The sequence below is a fragment of the Chelonoidis abingdonii genome, chromosome 15, assembly GCF_003597395.2.
Source record: "Chelonoidis abingdonii isolate Lonesome George chromosome 15, CheloAbing_2.0, whole genome shotgun sequence".
NCBI classification, from domain to species: domain Eukaryota; kingdom Metazoa; phylum Chordata; order Testudines; family Testudinidae; genus Chelonoidis; species Chelonoidis abingdonii.
Window position 1 is genome coordinate 769,127 of NC_133783.1, and position 18,416 is coordinate 787,542.

The 18,416-nt window shown below is 42.7% G+C and overlaps 1 protein-coding gene across 1 annotated transcript in view; it reads right to left on the reverse strand.

Moving 5' to 3' along the window:
* The window catches only part of CHUK (component of inhibitor of nuclear factor kappa B kinase complex), a 92,615-nt gene extending 75,513 nt beyond the window's left edge, over positions 1–17,102 (reverse strand). The window contains exons 1-8 of the mRNA XM_032796455.2: positions 16,904–17,102; positions 15,996–16,090; positions 11,803–11,917; positions 8,093–8,162; positions 2,541–2,629; positions 1,764–1,853; positions 1,485–1,609; positions 800–907 (exon numbers count right to left, since the gene is read on the reverse strand). Coding sequence (XP_032652346.1) covers positions 800–907; positions 1,485–1,609; positions 1,764–1,853; positions 2,541–2,629; positions 8,093–8,162; positions 11,803–11,917; positions 15,996–16,090; positions 16,904–17,026 — 815 coding nt within the window. The 5' untranslated portion in view covers positions 17,027–17,102. The remainder of the gene's footprint in view (positions 1–799; positions 908–1,484; positions 1,610–1,763; positions 1,854–2,540; positions 2,630–8,092; positions 8,163–11,802; positions 11,918–15,995; positions 16,091–16,903) is intronic.
* Between the last annotated feature and the right edge of the window lie 1,314 nt (positions 17,103–18,416).

Consider the following 18,416-nt stretch of genomic DNA (forward strand, 5'->3'; position numbering starts at 1 on the left):
GGTATGGGTGCAAGATCTGGGCATCCTGCTGAGATAACAGATCTGTGGTCACAGGAAGAGAACAGTATACTCCCTTGGAGAGGTGAAGGAGGACTGGAAACCAATGCCATCTTGCCCATGCTAGAACAATCAGAATTACAAGGGCATTGTCTGCCTTATCTTCCATACTACTCTTTGGATTTGAAGAAATGGGCAAAAGGCGTAGAGGATACATATTCCCTAGTAGAACAGGAACACATCTGAAATGGAAAGCTTACAAACTATAAGCAAACTAACTGGTAGGGAAGGTTGCTGACAGTCGCAGATACTGTGAATGTTCCAAGTCACAAGGTGGTTGACAGGGACTAATGGCAACCAGTGCCCTTCTCTCTTATATCCCCTTCCAGAAGAGCATGACAAGACTCAAGACACATACACTCTGGGTGGATACTTCTGGTCACAAGACTGAACTCTGGCACATGAGGTGCACACGCACCAAGTAGTGGAATGTGCACATGGACAACTACTCTAAGGAGAGCCACAATACTCCAGTAATCCCCCTTTTCATTCATAAACCATAAGAACCTTCAACATTTTTGGATAAAGTGCTAGACAACTGCTAGATAGTTTTATTGTGCTGCAAAACACATTAACCAACGGAAACCTGCTGCAATTTTCATATTTTTAATTTCAGTAAAATTGTGGCCATTTTCTCACAAAACTACCAGAAACAACAAATCTGGTCATATGCACTATTGGCTCTTAACGGTTTAAAAGAAAACTCAGAGATTAATGTGCACAAACTTATAAACATACTTACCTACAAAGACTGTTAGGCTGTGGCAAATGGGTACTAAACCGAACCTCCCCAGTCATCTCTTCAAAAGCAAAAATGTGCTTTGGATCCTTTTTCTTGATTTTTTCATGCCTATAAAATAAAATTCTCTGTGGACAAACAGACTTTATGTACTCTTATTTTACTTACTCTAATTCAGTGGTCTCCAACCTTTTTACACTCAAGATCACTTTCTGAATCTAAGGGCAACCCAGGATCTATCCCGCCCCTTCCCCAAAGTCTCTGCTCTCTCCATCGCTCACTCTCCCCCACCCTCACCCACTTTAACTGTCCTGGGGCAGGGGGATGGGGCTCGGGAGGGGGTGCAGGCTCTGGGCTGGGGCCAAGGGGTTCGCAGTGTGGAAGGGGGCTCTGGGCTGAGCCTGGGGCAGGGGGTTGGGGTGCAGGAGGGGACAAGGAGTGCAAGCTCTAGGAGGGAGTTTGGGTGCAGGAGGAGGTTCCGGGCTGGGGCAGAGAACTGGGGTGCAGGAGGGGGTACTGGGTGATGCGTCTGGGAGGAGGTTGGGGTGCAGGATGGGGTTTGGGGTGTTGGCTTCTGGAATCACAACCAACCAGTTGGTGACCACTGCTCTAGTGCATACAGTCACCTTCCCACAAAAAGAGCAACTCTATCAAACTCAGGCGCCCTCTCTCATAGCAAATATCTTACCAGGTAAATGGCTGTAGATTGTGTAAAAAGGGTCTAAATCCTGCAATACACTCGAACACCATTGTTCCAAAGCTCCAGTAATCTACAGTAACAGTGTAGGACTTACTCTCAAAGAGTTCTGGGGCCTAAAAAACAATAATATACTATTGTTAAAATGACAAAACTCCAGATAATGAATTTTTTTCTATTTCTGGAAAATATATGATTTGAAGAACATGTGTAAGTAGAAGTGTATTAAGCTGTCCCAAAATAAATTGTAAACATAAAAAAATTACTTACCAAATATTGTAAGGTCCCAACAAATGATGTACATAAGCTTCCCTGATCCAGATCCTTGGCATATCCCAAATCTATTATTTTGTGAACAGTCTGTCAATATCCAAGACAAATGTTTAATAAAGCATGATGAAAAGGGTAAATTCAAAGTAAAAGGTGCAGAGTCAAACCCAGGGTTGGGCAACCACATCCATGAACAAGATTTAAAACAAACATACAATGCTACACAGAGCTGTTCAGCCATGTAAGCCAAACTCATTCATTTACATCAATGTACATATACAATTCATTATTGTCCTGAAACTAGATGGATCGGGCTTGAAAAGAAAAGTAAACAGAAAAATAGTAAATCAAGAATACCCCTTTTACTAAAAAACGTGTCCAACTGAGCACAAGGACAATCTTGATCTATACCCTGCAGAAATCCAAAACATGTGCCAGGATACAATCAATGTCACATTGCTGATACTGGCAGGAAGCAGAAACACTGGATTTGAAAAAAATGTTACTACTTTACAGTAAAGTGACTGACCAATTGACAAGTCTTCAAGGATAGGCAAACAGAATTTGTAATACTGTATTAAGAAGGAATATGAACTTTATTAAAATCATGGTTTTCTTTCGCATGAGCATCATTCAATGGGATTCAGTGCTATAACTCAATAAGAAAGTAGTAGCATTCTTCATTTCAATTCGTCAAGGCAAAATTGTTACATGACTTCCAGATCTGATATTTGGGACACCTAAGGTGATATTCTTTAGCACAGTTGTATGACTTACCTTTCCACCCTCCTCCTGGAGAACAATATTTTCAGGCTTTAGATCTCTGTGTATAATTCTGTTTTCATGCAAATACTGGATACCAGACCCTGAATAAAATCAAGTATTTGACATAAACAGAAACAGCACCAGTACAAATCAAGTTATAGAGGTGTTAGAAATTCTTATGATTTCCTAGCCAAAAAAGAATTAATAAAGTCAAGGTCTATGTATTTCTCTTTAAAAACAAGAATGGTTTAAAATATAATAAAATTTTGTAATTAGCAAATTTATACTTAGGGCTCCAATACTAACCTTCACTTCTGTAACCTCCCCAACCCCATTAATAAATCAGAGAACCCTTTACCGTACCAAGTGCCAGCTGCTTTTCCATGATAGGCCACCAACCAGCTGGCCTATCAACAGCCTCGTGAAGCACCTCATACAGACACAACTGTCCTCCTCCACCCCACTTTCCTGCTGCAGGACACAAGCAGCATGCTGTATTTTACCTGCCACATGAGGTTCCTCACCTACCATTTCACTAGAGCAGACCACCCAGGCTAGTTCCCCCACTGTGCCACAACAACCTGGAAATTCCACAGTACCTTCTATCCTCATCTTTCTAAGAGGTGAAGGGTCAATCCTTCATGACATAATATATAAATCTACCTTTATTTCACTCACTCAGCACAAAGTGGCCTCAGCCCTCCAAGTACTACATACACCTGAATTGGGGCCATACTTCTACCCTTTCCATGTGGAAGGAAGATGAGAGCTAGTAAGTGCAGCCTGGGGGCCTCCATATGCCTTAGGCAGCACATCACTGCCATATTCTGGCTTATACCCTTCCTTTAGGTCAGTCCCCAAGTTAGGTGACACACAAGGGTGTCAAATTCACCCTAGATATCTCCCTCTAGCTCAGTTAACTTAGCCCTGGTCTACACTACAAGATTAGGTCAAATTTAGCTGCGTTGGGTCGATTTTATAATGAATGCATCTATACAAGCAACCCTGTTCCGTCAACCTAAAGAGCTCTTAAAATCGACTTCTGTACTCCTCCCCAGCAAGGGGAGTAGCGCTAAAATCAAGCTTGCTGGGTCTAATTTGGGATCGTGTGGACACAAATCAACATTATTGGCCTTCGGAAGCTATCCCAGAGAGCTCCAATGTGACCACTCTGGACAGCAATTTCAACTCCAATGCACTCGCCAGGTACAGAGGAAAAGCCCTAGGAACTTTTGAATTTCATTTCCTGTTTGGTCAGCATGGCGAACTCAGCAGCACAGGTGACCATGCAGTCCCCCCAGAATGGCAAACAAGCTCCAGCGAGACACTGGATCTGATTGCTGTATAGGGAGAACAATCTGTACAGGCAGAACTCCGACCAAAAAGAAGAAATGCTAATATATATGCCAAATTCACACAGGGCATGATGGATAGAGGCTACAACAGAGAGACAGCAGAGCCGCGTGAAAGTCTAGGAGCTCAGGCAAGCCTACCAAAAGACAAAGGAGGGAAACGGTCGCTCTGGGTCAGAGCGCCATACGTGCCACTTCTATGATCAGCTGCATGGCATTCTAGGGGGGTACCCTACCACTACCCGAGCACTGTCTGTGGACACCTGCAAGGGGGTAGTCTCACACAACACAGAAGAGCAACTTTATTTTCTTCAGGAATTTGTTTAACTCTCTTAGATCTAAAATAGGCCTGAGAACTCCTTTGGCTTTGGGGATCAGGAAATACCCTCTGAGGCCTAGTGGAACTTCCTCTGTGGCCCCGATTGAAGAGGCAACCAGATTTCCTAATAAAGGATGATCTTGTCAGAGCTGTCACTGAAGAAAGATAGGGAGGGAGGCAGGGGGTATAAATGAACCAGAGAGAATATTCCTGTTCTACCATGCTTAAGACCCACTGATCTAATGTTATTTGGGCCCACGGTCTTAGAAAGTGGGATAATCAGTTGGAAAACAGAGGGAACTACAGACACTAGTGTACTGTCCTCAACAAACCCATCAAAATGCCTGTTTGAACGCAGCAGCTGGAAAGCACGAGCCCACTAATGCTGAAGAGGAGGATGGTAGAGACTGCCCCATATAATTTCCTGCCCTTCCTCTCTGGCGAATCTTGAGACTGAGGAGGAAAACCCTGGAGTCTGTATGGCTGTTGAGGACCAAAACGTGTCCTTTCTCTCACCATAATATAGATCCTTGGAATCCTTTAAGCTACAGAGCCCACTGGCAATCTTATCTTAAGACAAACAGGGACCTTTGAAAGGGAGGTCCATGATGGTCTGCTGGACTTATGGCGGAATCCTGGATGACTGTAACCATGAACATCTTCTCACTGTAACAGCCCATACCATGATTTGAGCCACCACATCTGCACTGCACATGATGTCCTGGAGAACAGTTCTGGCAATCAACTTGCCATCATCTACTCTTACTGCAAACTCCTGCTTACAGTCCCCTGGCAGATTATAAAATTTAAAGATGTTGTTTTCCTAAAGGGTGGAGTAAGAGCAGCTCAGAAGTGCCCGATGATTTGATTCCTGAGCTGAAGACTCCCTGTGGAATAAAGTATGCATCCAAACAAGTCCAATTCCTTTGCATCTTTTTGCCTGTCAGTGTTGATGCCTGGTATACAACTCTCACGTTTATTAGCAGCTGTCACCAACAAGGAACCCAGGGGAGGATGGGAATACAAATATTTATATCCCTTAGAGGGGATACAGTATTTCCTTTCAGCACACTTTGCTGTGCGGGGTAAGGAGGACAGTGTCTGCCATAACACCTTGAATGATTGGCAGGACCACTTTGCTGATACTAAGACGTCCAACACTCAGGGGAGCTTAAACCTCTTGGAGATGTGACATTTGTCACTGATAAGGGACTCCCTCAAACACTTTAAACAGGCTGGATGTGGATCACTAACTGGCATGGGTTTAGTGCACCTGTGGCAGGACTTAAACCCCAGTGAGCATAGCATCATTCTGGTACCAAGCCAGTTATCTAAAAAGAAACGTAGTCTAGTCTTAAGTCTTTGGACTATCAGTATAACTCGCAGGGCTGTTAATTTTTTTGAGTTAATCATGTGAGTTAACTGTGATTAATCATTATTAATCATTTTAATTGTACTGTTTAATAAATTTCAATCGATATTCTAATGTTTACAATTTTTGGATTTTTTCTACATTTTCAAATATATGATTTCAAGTACAATACAGAATACACAGTGTACAGTGTTCACTTTATATTATTTTTATTACAAATATTTGTACCGTAAAAATGATAAACAAAAAACCTTTGTAAGTTGCACTTTCACAATAGAGATTGCACTACAGTACTTGTATGAGGTGAATTGAAAAATACTATTTTTTGTTACATAATTGCACTCAAAAATAAAACAATGTAGAACTTTAGAGCCTACAAGTCCATTCAGTCCTACTTCTTGTTCAGCCAATTGCTCAGACAAACAAGTTTGTTTACATTTGCAGGAGACAATGCTGCCCACTTCTTATTTACAATGACACCTGAAAGTGAGAATAGGTGTTCGCACGGCACTGTTGTAGCTGGCGTCGCAAGATATTTGCATATCAGATGCACTAAAGATTCGTATGTCCCTTCATACTTCAATCACCATTCCAGAGGACATGCGTCCATCCTGATGACGAGTTCTGCTCAATAATGATCCAAAGCAGTACAGACCAACACATGTTCATTTTCATCATCTGATTCAGATGCCATCAGCAGAAGGCTGATTTTCCTTTTTGGTGGTTCTGGTTCTGTAGTTTCCGCATCAGAGTGTTATTCTTTTAACATTTCTGAAAGCATGCTCCGCCTCATCTGGCACTTCAGATTCTTAAACCTTCGGTCCAGTGCTGTACCTATTTTTAGAAATCTCACATTGGTACCTTCTTTGTGTTTTGTCAAATCTACAGTGAAAGTGTTCTTAAAAGGAACATGTGCTGGGTCATCATCCGAGACAACTGTAACATGAAACATATGGCAGAATGTAGGTAAAACAGAGCAGAAGACATGCAAGGAGTTCAGTCACAAATTTAATTGACGCATTATTTTTTTTTAACGAGCGTCATCAGCATGGAAGCCTGTCCTCTGGATTGATGGCTGAAGCATGAAGGGGCATATAAATGTTTAGCTTATCTGGCACATAAATATCTTGCAATGCTGTCTGCAAAGGAGCCATGCAAATGCCTGTTCTCGCTTTCAGGTGACATTGTAAACAAGAAGCAAGCAGTATTATCTCCGCAAATTGAAACAAACTTGTTTGTCTGAGCAACTGGCTGAACAAGAAGTAGGACTGAGTGGACTTGTAGGCTCTAAAGTTTTACATTGTTTTGGTTTTGAATGCAGGTTTTGGTTTTTTTTTACATAATTCTACATTTGTAAGTTCAACTTTCATGACAGATAGCACTACAGTACATGTATTATGTGAACTGAAAAATATTATTTTTGTGTTTTACAATGCAAATATTTGTAATAAAAAATAAATACAAAGTGAGCACTATATACTTTGTATTTTGCATTGTAATTGAAATCAACACATTTGAAAATGTAGAAAATGTCCAAAAATATTTAAATAATTGGTATTCAATTGTTTAACAGCACAATTAATCATTATTTTTTTTAATCACTTGACAGCCCTAATAACTAGCTAAATGAACTTACTCTCTTATTGTTAGGAGTGTGTGTGTATACACACACACACACAGAATTGAGGGAAGCACCTATAATAAATAATCTAAGGTGGCTGCGACAACTGTCTCTGGCATTATGAAGGAACTGAAAGGGGTCCAGAGGTGGCTCCACCCTCTTATACCAGCACACAATGGTATCAGACAGGAGGGAGGCTCAAGCTGCCCCCATAGGTACAGCTGAGGGGAAAATATTCTCTGAAAGCAATTCATGAGGCAAGCACACACCTAAGGTGGAACAGATTTGTGTAAGCCCTCAGAAAACAACATTTCTTCCCCGCAAAAGCAAACAGATCTCTTTTGGTAGATTTGACTCACCCTGTAGTCCCAAGAAGAAGAGAATCATGTATACAGATCACGTGTTCACAAACCCTTTACCATTAGTAAATTATGCTTAGAAAGCTCACATAAGTGACTGCATACTTCAAAGAATGTTCTTTAAATCATCTTGGTTTGAATGATTAATGTAGACAATACAAATCTGTCAATTTCTCAGGACACACAACTCTAGGACCTTGACTACACCATGGTGAGGGGTTAATCCACATTGGGTTAGCATGCAATATGTAAGTCATGCTAATAGCTTGCATCCAGGATGGCTGTGCCCTCTTTCAATTCGCAGCAAATGGCAGGGGCTTATTGCATATTGAGTGCGTGGCATTCTCAGAGGGAATCTCACGGTTCTTTGCTTTGCTGCTGACAAGCCCTAAGTGTCACAAATTATCCCAGTAAGCAGGACAAAAAGAGCCTTCCACTACTAGAGATACCTGCTTTGTTTTAACAACTTGCTTTTATTGGAACACCAAAACAGTTACATATAGCAAACATGAAAAGGCAAGAAAGGCAGCAGATTACATACCAATGTCGCAAAGCAGAGAAAGTATTTGACTTTCCTTAAGTCCACAGCAATTTTCTGGTTTGTTTAACAGCTACAGAAAAGAAAAATATGTCTAAGTCGGCAATGCAAGAATTATTTGTTAATATCTTCTGTCCTCAATCACCGCAACATGAGAAAACAATTACATTTACACTTAAATAAACTGGGCGACAGAATTAATTGGTCTTATGAAAGAATAAAAGGTACAGAAAGACAAAAGTATATATGAGCAGGAAAGTGGTTTGAAAAGAAGATTCCAAGTGTGTGAAGCCTGTTTTAGTTACATATAACACAGTTTTGTAGACAGTTTAGAGGCCAGGCAATGACCGAACTGACAGCCATTATGGGGAGCTCATGGCCCCCGAGTCTGCACATTCCCGAAAATCTTGACAAATTCAAAATATATGAAAGCAAAAAAATGAAATTTATGACTGGTCCAAGTCTCAGGAGCAGGATCATTGCTTGGAGGATCAACTGCTCTAAACAAATAGTCTAAACCATTTCTGAGGAGCCAAGAAAAATCAGGCCAAGTGACAAGAAGAAACAGGAAGGAGCAGATCCATACAGACACACACACACACTCACAACAGGAGAATGATACCCTGTAGTCCCTAGGATAGTACTCCACGAAAAGAATAGGAAGGAAACACACGGGGCCAGATTTTTGCTATGTCCAGTGTAAAGAAAGGGGGTGAAGGGGCTGTCAGGGAACCAGTTACAGCTCCCCTTTCTCTGCTTGACCCAGAATGATGGCTGCTTTAATCTGAACAAGTTGGCTATGGACCATCCACCAGAGGGAACTGCATGGCACCTTGGTCACACACACCAGCACAAGGACCTATGGGTAGGAAGGCACAGAAGTCTGCTATATGGGGTCTGCACCTGCTGGAGACTCCCCCTCCCGAACTCTAGGGTATCCCTAATGGCATTGCAATTAGTCTCCACTCCCTTTGCACCATCTGAGCAGTGCAGAAAGCCTGCCCCACAGTCATGCTGGTGCCTGAAATGTATCAGAAAGAGGTGTGCTCTGTTCTGCAATGACTGCATAACCCTCCAATGCTGATACACCCAATGCTGGCCTGCAAGTTACTGCCCTTAGCAGATCCTTATATGTCAGCTGGCATGTGACCAACTCTTGGTTTCCATGCTTCACAATCCTTCACTTTCATTTTGGCTACTTCAGCCTCCAAACTGATGTCCCAAATGATCCCTAGCTAGCTGCCCACCTTCCTGCCTTCAGCTCCTCATTTCATTAGCACTTCATTCACCTGATCTGGTCTTCACCAAATACTATTCTCTCTGACCTTTCCATCACTGAATTCTTCCCTCTTCCCATTACCTCGTCTTCGTCTATTATCTCTCTTCTGCTTTTCACCACTCTTGTTCTCACATCTCAGAAACCCCACAATGATGCCAGATTTCTCCGTTACATAGTCACTCGTTGTCTCAGCCAAGTAGCTCTATTTCTCCCCTCTCACTGAACCACACCCACAATCCAAGTCAATCACCCCTCCCCCCTACATCTTTGACCCCCTCAAGTCCTACCTTTACTCAGGATTTCTTTCAGGAAAAAACATAACATCCAATGGGACATCTTCCTATCACTGACAAAGTTCCCATCTGCTTTTCTATGTCACCCAGAGGCACTCCCTTCTCCCAGCCTCCTTTAGCCCCTCTCCCTCACTCTTCTCAACTTCTAACTTTCATCATGTGTTCTTCATCCAGGGGAAAAAGGCTTTTGTCTCCTGATTACAGAACACTCATCCAGACCCCTATCTCACACCAAATCCCTTCTTTCCAAAACTCATTCAATCACTGTAACCACCTCCGGAGTTTCTTTTCTCCAGCTCCATTCAGCTTCCACCCTCCATGCTCCCTGAGACTGCTCTCGTCAGAGTCTAAAATGATCCGTTTTTGCCCAAACATGAAGGCCTGTCCACCAGCCGCATGCTCCTCGACTTATCAGCTGCCTCTGACACTGTCAACCAGGCTCCTATCCTTGAAATCTTGTCCTCCCTTGGCTTTAGTGACTTCATCCTCTGTCCTGGTTCTCCTATCACCAAACAAAGCATCTTAAATATGTGCTAGGGTGATCACGTTTTTAGAAGTTGGTGCAATTAGTGATCTACTAGTGTAGACAGGGCCTACACAGCCTACCTAAGGACAGAGAAAGAGTCATTGGCAGAATCCGGCTTCAAACTCAGGTGTTCCTGACTCTCATTTCTCTTCAGATAACATTCCCCACAGATCAAGCTGTGCAGTAACTGACAAGACCACAGCTTAGTATCAGATTATTTTCCAGGCTGGTGCTGTCACGGACATTTAACTAGATACTGACATCAGTGCAAAATAAAGATGTCACCACACAAGCGCAGAAAAGAGATGAAAATGAGATCACAGGTGATTAAAAATATGCTGTCATGCTTCTCCCTCTTTAGGTGTGATGCATTAGAGGTGATCATTTGGACTAGAGCATTTCACTTCCAGAACAGCCACAGGCACCACTACAGCTTTCAGGGTCTGAAAAACCTAACAAATGCGACACTGAAATAAGATCTGATGCAACCAAGGTCTCCTGAGGCTGGCCCTCCTCCTAGTCCTTAGGGTTTCCCTATGCTCCTATTCACTCAAGGCAGAACCTCTGAGTGGGGCCCCTGCTATCCATACTATCAGTTCAGCATCCAAGCTGGTATCTCTGTATCCCTAACCTGTCCCCTCTGGGGTCAGACTTTCAGTTTCCTCCTCCTGAGAATATCCAGCAAGGGATTGCTCCAAATAGAGCCAGAAGTAGTTAGCATAGAAAACAAAGAGAAGATGAAACTGAAATGGAAAAAATCATGGATATGATAGGATAAAGTTATTTACTGATTAAACAGAATTCAAAGTCTCTCATTGTTAAAGCCTATTTGCCTCTCTCCCAATCCTTAATCTGTGGCACATCTGACTTGTCTGCTATTTACATTATTGTCATGAGCCTTCATCATCATTTTAGATACAAGATCAAATTCTTGTTCAACTCCCATTTAATTACCTTTGTTTTTTAGTCTACAAATGAAAGAGTGTCACTCCCAATTCCCACTGCAAGGGAAGGGAGTACAAAGTGTACTGCTCTATATCATTGCTCTCTATTAAACTACTGAAAGGTGCTGGTGAATACACCATTAAGAATTTCTTCCAAAGTGCTTTCTAGTGTCTTCCCAAATGAAAGCCACCCATGCAGTAGCCTAAACACATTCCTATATCAATTGGAACTATTAGCATTTTGGTAGCTTCTTCAACCCAGGAAAATTTTACACAAATGGAGGCCATGTGAGAATCTAAATAAATTGGCAATTTAGTGTGACATCTTTCATACTTTTACATACTCCAGAATACCTTCTCTATTATTTATCTGTATCAAACACGCTAGTGGTTAAATAAGGGCTTGACTTGACTACTAAAATTTGAGCCACACTGATGTAGTTCCTATGACATGGATACACTGCTTCAGTGTAAAAAGGGGATTGCACTTGTACTACTCACCACCGTAAGATGCTCTGGTGCAAACTCCTTCTTACACTGGTGTGGTGCATCTATGGATTTGCACTTGCACTTGTTACACAGGTGCAAAAATCCCAATCCACTTAGTCCCACAGACAGCCACAACTATGAAATCACTTATTCAGCTATAATTTCAAACAAGCAGGTTTTACCTTCCTGAGATCACCTCCTGAACAGTACTCCATTGCAAGAAGAGGGACATCATTAACTAGGAAGTTCATCTCCTCTGGAACATCACAGGCCTTTACTACACAGGGGTTGTTTAACCTAAACAAATGGAAAGCATGATGAAAATCTTGATACAGATATTTCAGCAGAAGCTCAAGAAGCAGAAGCATCACTAAAATGTGTTTCAAATATGTGCACTGTAAGATTTCTTTTCCCAAAACATTTAATGTTAAAAGTGTTAAGGCCAGCACGTAATTGTCAGCACGTTACCACAGTGTTACTCAAAGGCAATAAACAAAGTTCATACCTTCTAAGAACAAGCAGCTCAGTGATGAGTGGAAAGATGGTCTGATGGTTAAGGACTGGATTGGGACTCAAGGAGATATGGGTTCAAGTCCCAGCTCTCTGTGTGACGATGGGCAAACATCACTTAATCTGCACTTCAATTTCTGTACAAGGGGAATAATACCGCCTTACCTCCCAGCGGTGTTGTGAGGATACATTTGTTAAGGTCTGTGATGGCCTCAGATACTTTTCTATGTAAATCACTACATAGGTAGAAGATGTATACATAAGGAGAGAGGGAGCCATTTAGCTATCTAACATCTATTTCCTGGTCATGTCTGAAAACATGCCAGTCAATGTCTCAAAACTAACATGAGGGGAAACAGAGAGCTTCCAAAGGGCCAAACCTGGGAATATTGAGATTGTAATTCTGATGGAAACACACAGCCGACTCAGTGTCAACTAAGAGATTCAGTATGTTGCATAAAGCAAACTCTCCATAACACTCTAAACATTTCCATCTCTCTCTTTTTTTTTTTTTGGTTAACTCTTGTCTAGTAATATTTTCTTTCTTAGTCTCTACTTCCCTTCTAGATTTTGCAGCCTGACTCACATCATCTACCTTTCGATCATAACTGCCCCTCCGACTGACTTTTCTATTATTTTTGTCCTTTTCAGTTTCCAGCTAGTTCCTTCTCAAAAGGCTCTTTCTCGCTCTCTGTGAAATTTTGCCCTTGTTTATATGGTGATCACTTTGTCATCCATTTTTACAGTCAGTGTTGTCTCTCCTCTTCCCCTGTCTCTCCTCTCCTTCTTCTTTCTTCTATTTCTACTTCTCCTTCCCCACGTTAACACAGCCTCTAGTGCCTTTATGTGGACAAAAGCACGGGCATGACAGTGAATGCACACATATCCATAAGCAGGTGGGTGCCCTCAGCAGCCCAGGAGAGAACCAGTGCCATGTCCAAGTCTGTTTCAGGCTTGTGTCCCAATATTTTGTTCAACACAAATTTATGAATTATACAGAAACAAAGTGATGCACCACTGGCCTTGAAACCCTGGCCTTTCTCCTTGCTTCTCTGAGCCTCCCACCCCCAAAGAGAACAGTGACTCTTCTTAACCCCCCTTCTCAATCCTGTGACAGACAGATGGCCCTTATCAGTTCCTGACTATTTCACCCTGTCACAGTATTGCTGTCCAATGAAGGAGTTAGCTGACAGATCTCAGTGAATTGAGTCAGGTAATGGAATCTGCTGTGACCCTTTGAACAGGTTTTGAGCAAGTAGTAAAATCCATGTCAAAAGAAACAATGCTGAAAGCAAAAGTTTTAAACTACTGCAGTTCTTGCAAGAAGAAAGTTTTTGTTCACATGTAGGAGTGGTGTTTCAACCTATGCAGACAGACACTGCATGTCACCCTTCAGTTCTTACTGAACAAAGCAGGACTGTGCCAGATCAGTTCTTTGATGGGAGACGAAAGCAAACCAAGGCTAAGAGTGGATTCAGCGGGTGACATACTTGCTCTGAGTCCGAACTGAACCTGTGTGGTATTAAACGTTACTGTGCTACCGAAGGCACAGTGATTCTGATGAGATGTAGAACAGAAGTTCTGACCTTTCATGTTTATTAGGAAGTCTATGTCATGTATGAACCCTGCTGTTTTGACCAAATTCTAATATGAGTAGTTATAATTTACCTAAAATTCTCCCTGCAGTTTTAAATGGCTATGGTAATGTTCACTTCATGTTCTATTCTAAAGCACAGCAATTAATTGTTAAATGGCTGGCCACATTCCATCCAAGAGGAAGCTGAATTTTAGAGGTAGATGTTATTTTATGCACATATTCAGGCCAAATTCAGGCTCTGGACTCCATTATCAAAATGCAAGCTAGTGCTGTATCAGCATAGAAAGCCATACCGTTTTATAAAGAAATTCCATGGACAGGGATTATGTTAACCTAATACTGTCTTATAAAACAAGCTCTAGTTATGTGATCACTTATATTTTCTATACTAGAAATACACTTGTAGCATATATAACAGATGAACATAAAACTGAAAGAAAATGCACATAGCTCACATGCAATATTCAGGATAAACAAGATGAAACCCATTGCAGCAAAGCCACGTGAATCAGAGCAGTAGCAGAAAGTCTATGCAACAGAATATACTGGACGCAAACATGGATCTGGGCCCATATACTTCTGCTCCCACCCTCCAGCCTAAGCCTTTCATTATAGAGTATCTATCCAACTGAGACTGCAAGGTCCAAGAGCCAGGCATTTCACTTGTGAAAAATGAAATGCATACTTCTAGCACTAAATAGTAATAATTAAAATAAGTAGTTATTATTAGGATGACTTGGGCTTACTGTGATTCATATGTCGCATAAATGTACTGGGGACACAGAAGAGTAGGCGCCCAAGATGCCTTAATTGCAGCTTCACACTTGCAGAAAGCTGCTGAACTGCTGCAGGTGTTCTCAAGATGGGTACTGTGTACACAGCAAAGCACTGAGCTGCACTCATGTGCCAAATGCAGCTCCAGCTCTGCCTTGTGCACTTCCTTATGTTGAATTGTCAGGAGTGCAGCTAACAGCTCAGCTAAGGAGTCTGTCCACTACAAGTTACCCTAAAACACACCACCCTTTTAAGAAAGTCAATCAATGTTTCAGGTTCCAAATTACAGAAAAGCTTGTCCTTAAATGTTAACATCATTAGAAGCTACATTTATTTACAGCTTCTGAACATCTATGGCACCTTCAAATAAAAATGTAGGTTTCTATTTTGAGACTGAGAATGGAAATACATTAATATCAGATCACTAGTGCATAGTCAGTAGTTCTCAAGATACTAGGCTTGTACCTAAGCGTAAAAGCATTTCATTATATTTGTAATAAAGAATATGCTGTCCTGGGTGAAAGTAACATATGAACCAGAGCTAAACTAAAGCTGGGAGCTGAGGGGACCCACGGCTGCCCCAGGACTGACCCAGAAAATGTCACAGAGGTCATGAAAATTTTACAGATTCCATGACTTCCATGACATAATCTTAGCCTTAAGAATAGACCATTACATTTCACCTAATTTACCTCTATATTGAATCCAATAACTTGGGAGTTAAACTAAATTGTTGTGTGCCACAAGCAGAAGACAGGAGGCCCCTGCAGGCAGGAAACTGATTAAGTGAGTCATGCCCAGATGATCCCTGCAGGTGAATCATATCCCATACCACGCTGCTCGACCCCAAATCTGGCAGTCAGTACGACAGAAAGATTTTTAAAGACTACAAGAAATAGTAGGTGCCCCACTCCCCACAGTAAGCTATTCCAATACTAGGAAACCATGTCTTATTCCAGGATTGAATTTGTCCAATTTTAACTTCCTGTCCTTGGTCCCTTTGTCGGACAGGCTTTTAAAAAAACCTGCTCAGATCTCTTTTCTGCGTATCAGTGCCTAAATGCATTGATCAAGTCACCTCTCAACCTTCTCTTCAATAAACTGAGTAATTTGAAAGCAAAACAGCCAACTGGAATTCTACAAAATCCTGTCACACAGAAAGTTCACGTCTGGGCCGGGAGCAAACAAAAAATTGTACTGCAGAGGGTAGTTTTTCCATAAAACTATAAGACTGTGAAAAGAGATGCTTATTAGTTTATTGTAATTATAGTGTTTTCTCTTTACAGTATCAGCATAAAGCTGATTTTTTTTTTTTTAAATACAGCTTTCTTTCCAGTGGGCTAAAGATGCTCACTCTCACCTCTTAAGAGAAGGTTAAGACCAAAAGAAAAGTCTATGGTCTAGTTGTGAGTCTGAAACACAAATGCTCCCCAATTGATTTGAGGACACTATCCTCCAAAAGCAAGGGAAAAGGACACGATGGAGCATACTTACTTCTTCATGATCTGGATTTCATGGCACCACCGGTCTTTGTTTTTCATGCTTAGTTCCAGTCGGCAAGATTTAATAGCTATCTTATCACCTGAATCCTACAACAAAAACAATCAATGTGCTATGGCACAACAACCAGTCTGGAAATTAGCCCGGTTTCAACACACTGGAATGGGATGGTTGTAGCAGAGGGGCATGATGCTGGGGATCAATGTGGGGAGACCAGTGTAGGGCCAGAATGCTGGGGGCATGAGTAGGTCAGGATGGAGGGCTGTTAGTGCTGGTAGGGTCAGTACATTAGGTTATCAGGAGCATCTATGTGGAGCAGGAATGGGAAGGTTATTAGGTATCTGAGGGTGGTCAGTGCAGTCAGGATTCACTGAGATTGGAGACAGCTGGGGAAAGCAGAGGGGAGGACAACTCAGAGTTACCGAATTGCTAGAATTAGGTCGATGGGAGTGAATTATCAGTGGGGAGGGGGTTATCCAGAGGTCAGTGGGTTTGGTGGAGGGATTACCCCAGAAGTGGGGTCAGAGAACATGAAGTAGAAATGACCAGCAGGTGCTACCCAGGGATGGGGGCACTATCCAGGGATCCACGGGGATTACCCAGTGGCTGTTGGAAAAGTTACCGGCACACGGTTTGGCAGGGGCTACTAGGGGTTGGGTGGATTTAGCGATGGACTCGGTTGGCCGGGGGAGTAGTACCAAGGGGGTCAACGAGTGACCAGACAGCAACTGTGAAAAGCTGCGGGGGGGGGGACAACAGGCTGCCTCCATAGGACAAAGCCACTAATAGCGGGACACACTAAGGCCAAGGGGGATTAGGGGGAGGAGCTACCGGGGCTTCGGCTGGCACCCGAGCGGGGGGCAGGGCCGTTACCCGGGTGGCTACTGGAGGCCCCCCCGCACCTGGTGCTGGTACAGACAGACGTTGCCGAAGCCGCCAGTTCCCAGCCGCTCCCGCATTTCCCAGGGGCCGCAGCTGCCTCCGGGGTGTCCCCGCAGCGCCGCGCCCACCGGGGGCCGCTCCATACTGCGCCAGGCTCCTGAGCAACCCCCGCCAACCCGGAAACCAACGCTTCCCCCTCCCGAGCTCGATGACGTCACTTCCCGCGAGACTTGGGGCGGGGCCGGCGGGTATGAGCATCAATCGCTGCCCCCACCAACGGCCGAGGCGCAGCGCCCAGAAGCCGACTGCCCCGACCGCACCCGGCTGCCAGGGGAGGGGCCCCGTTCAGCACAGGCCCCGCCCCCAACCTGGCAAAACACCAAATCAGCGACGCAGAAATGCTCCCGGGAGGCCTTGGCAGGGCAAGTTACAGATTTGGCATCTAAACTCTGATGTCACACGGGCTGTGTTGAACACAGTAGCAACACTTTTTTTTTAATCAGAGAATGTCAAGTTCACCAAAGGCTCACAAACCTGTGGAAAAAATATCTCTGGCAATAACCATCGGAGATTGCAGATGATCAGCAGAGTAAGAAAATGCTGCTTAATTTAAGGATAGTTGGTATATTTTTATGTGTGAATTTGACAACTGGAATTTTACAAGTACTTTTTTAATTTGTCTGACAACACCCCCCCAAATTTCCTTCAACTGAAAATTTAAACATCTAAAATTGCTTAAGAATAAACTACATCTGTCAAAATTATAACAAATCAAAATCAAATTCTGCAAAGCCTACTTATAAACAATTCCTAACCAAAAATGTCATTAAGGTAGAATTAGGGCTACTCAGCTGCGTCCCCCACTTTTCATTTTTTAAAAGGCATTTTACTATGCATCATTATGTTAACCTCTTCATTTTAAGTCCTATGATTTTATTATCTGAAGGTGGCTAGGTAGCTAACACATAACTAACTGGAAACACATGGAATCTTTGCAAACGTATAAAACTCCAGGCCTCATTCCTCAAATGAAGAAGAGAAAGGATAGAGAGTCTTATGGTTAAAGCACAAGACTGAGAGTTAGGACATTTGTGTTCTATTCTTTGTTCTGCCACCATACTGCTGCCTGACCTTGCCCCAGTGACTTCACATCTCCATCCCTCAGTTTTCTCATCTTTAAATACTTATTCCAGTTTTGTAAGTGACTGACAGCTACAGATGAAATATGCTAAGAGCTTAATGTTATTTCACAAATGTCATAAACGGATAGTTGAGGGTTAATGTCTCTTTTACCTGTAAAGGGTTAAGAAGCTCAGTGAACCTGGCTGACACCTGACCAGAGGACCAATGGGGGGACAAGATACCTTCAAATCTTGGTGGAGGGAAGTCTTTTGTTTGTGCTCTTTGTTTGGGGGTTGTTCACTCTTGGGACTAAGATGGACCAGACGTCAATCCAGGCTCTCCAAATCTTTCTGAATCAGTCTCTCATGTTTCAAACTTGTAAGTAACAGCCAGGCAAGGCTTGTTAGTCTT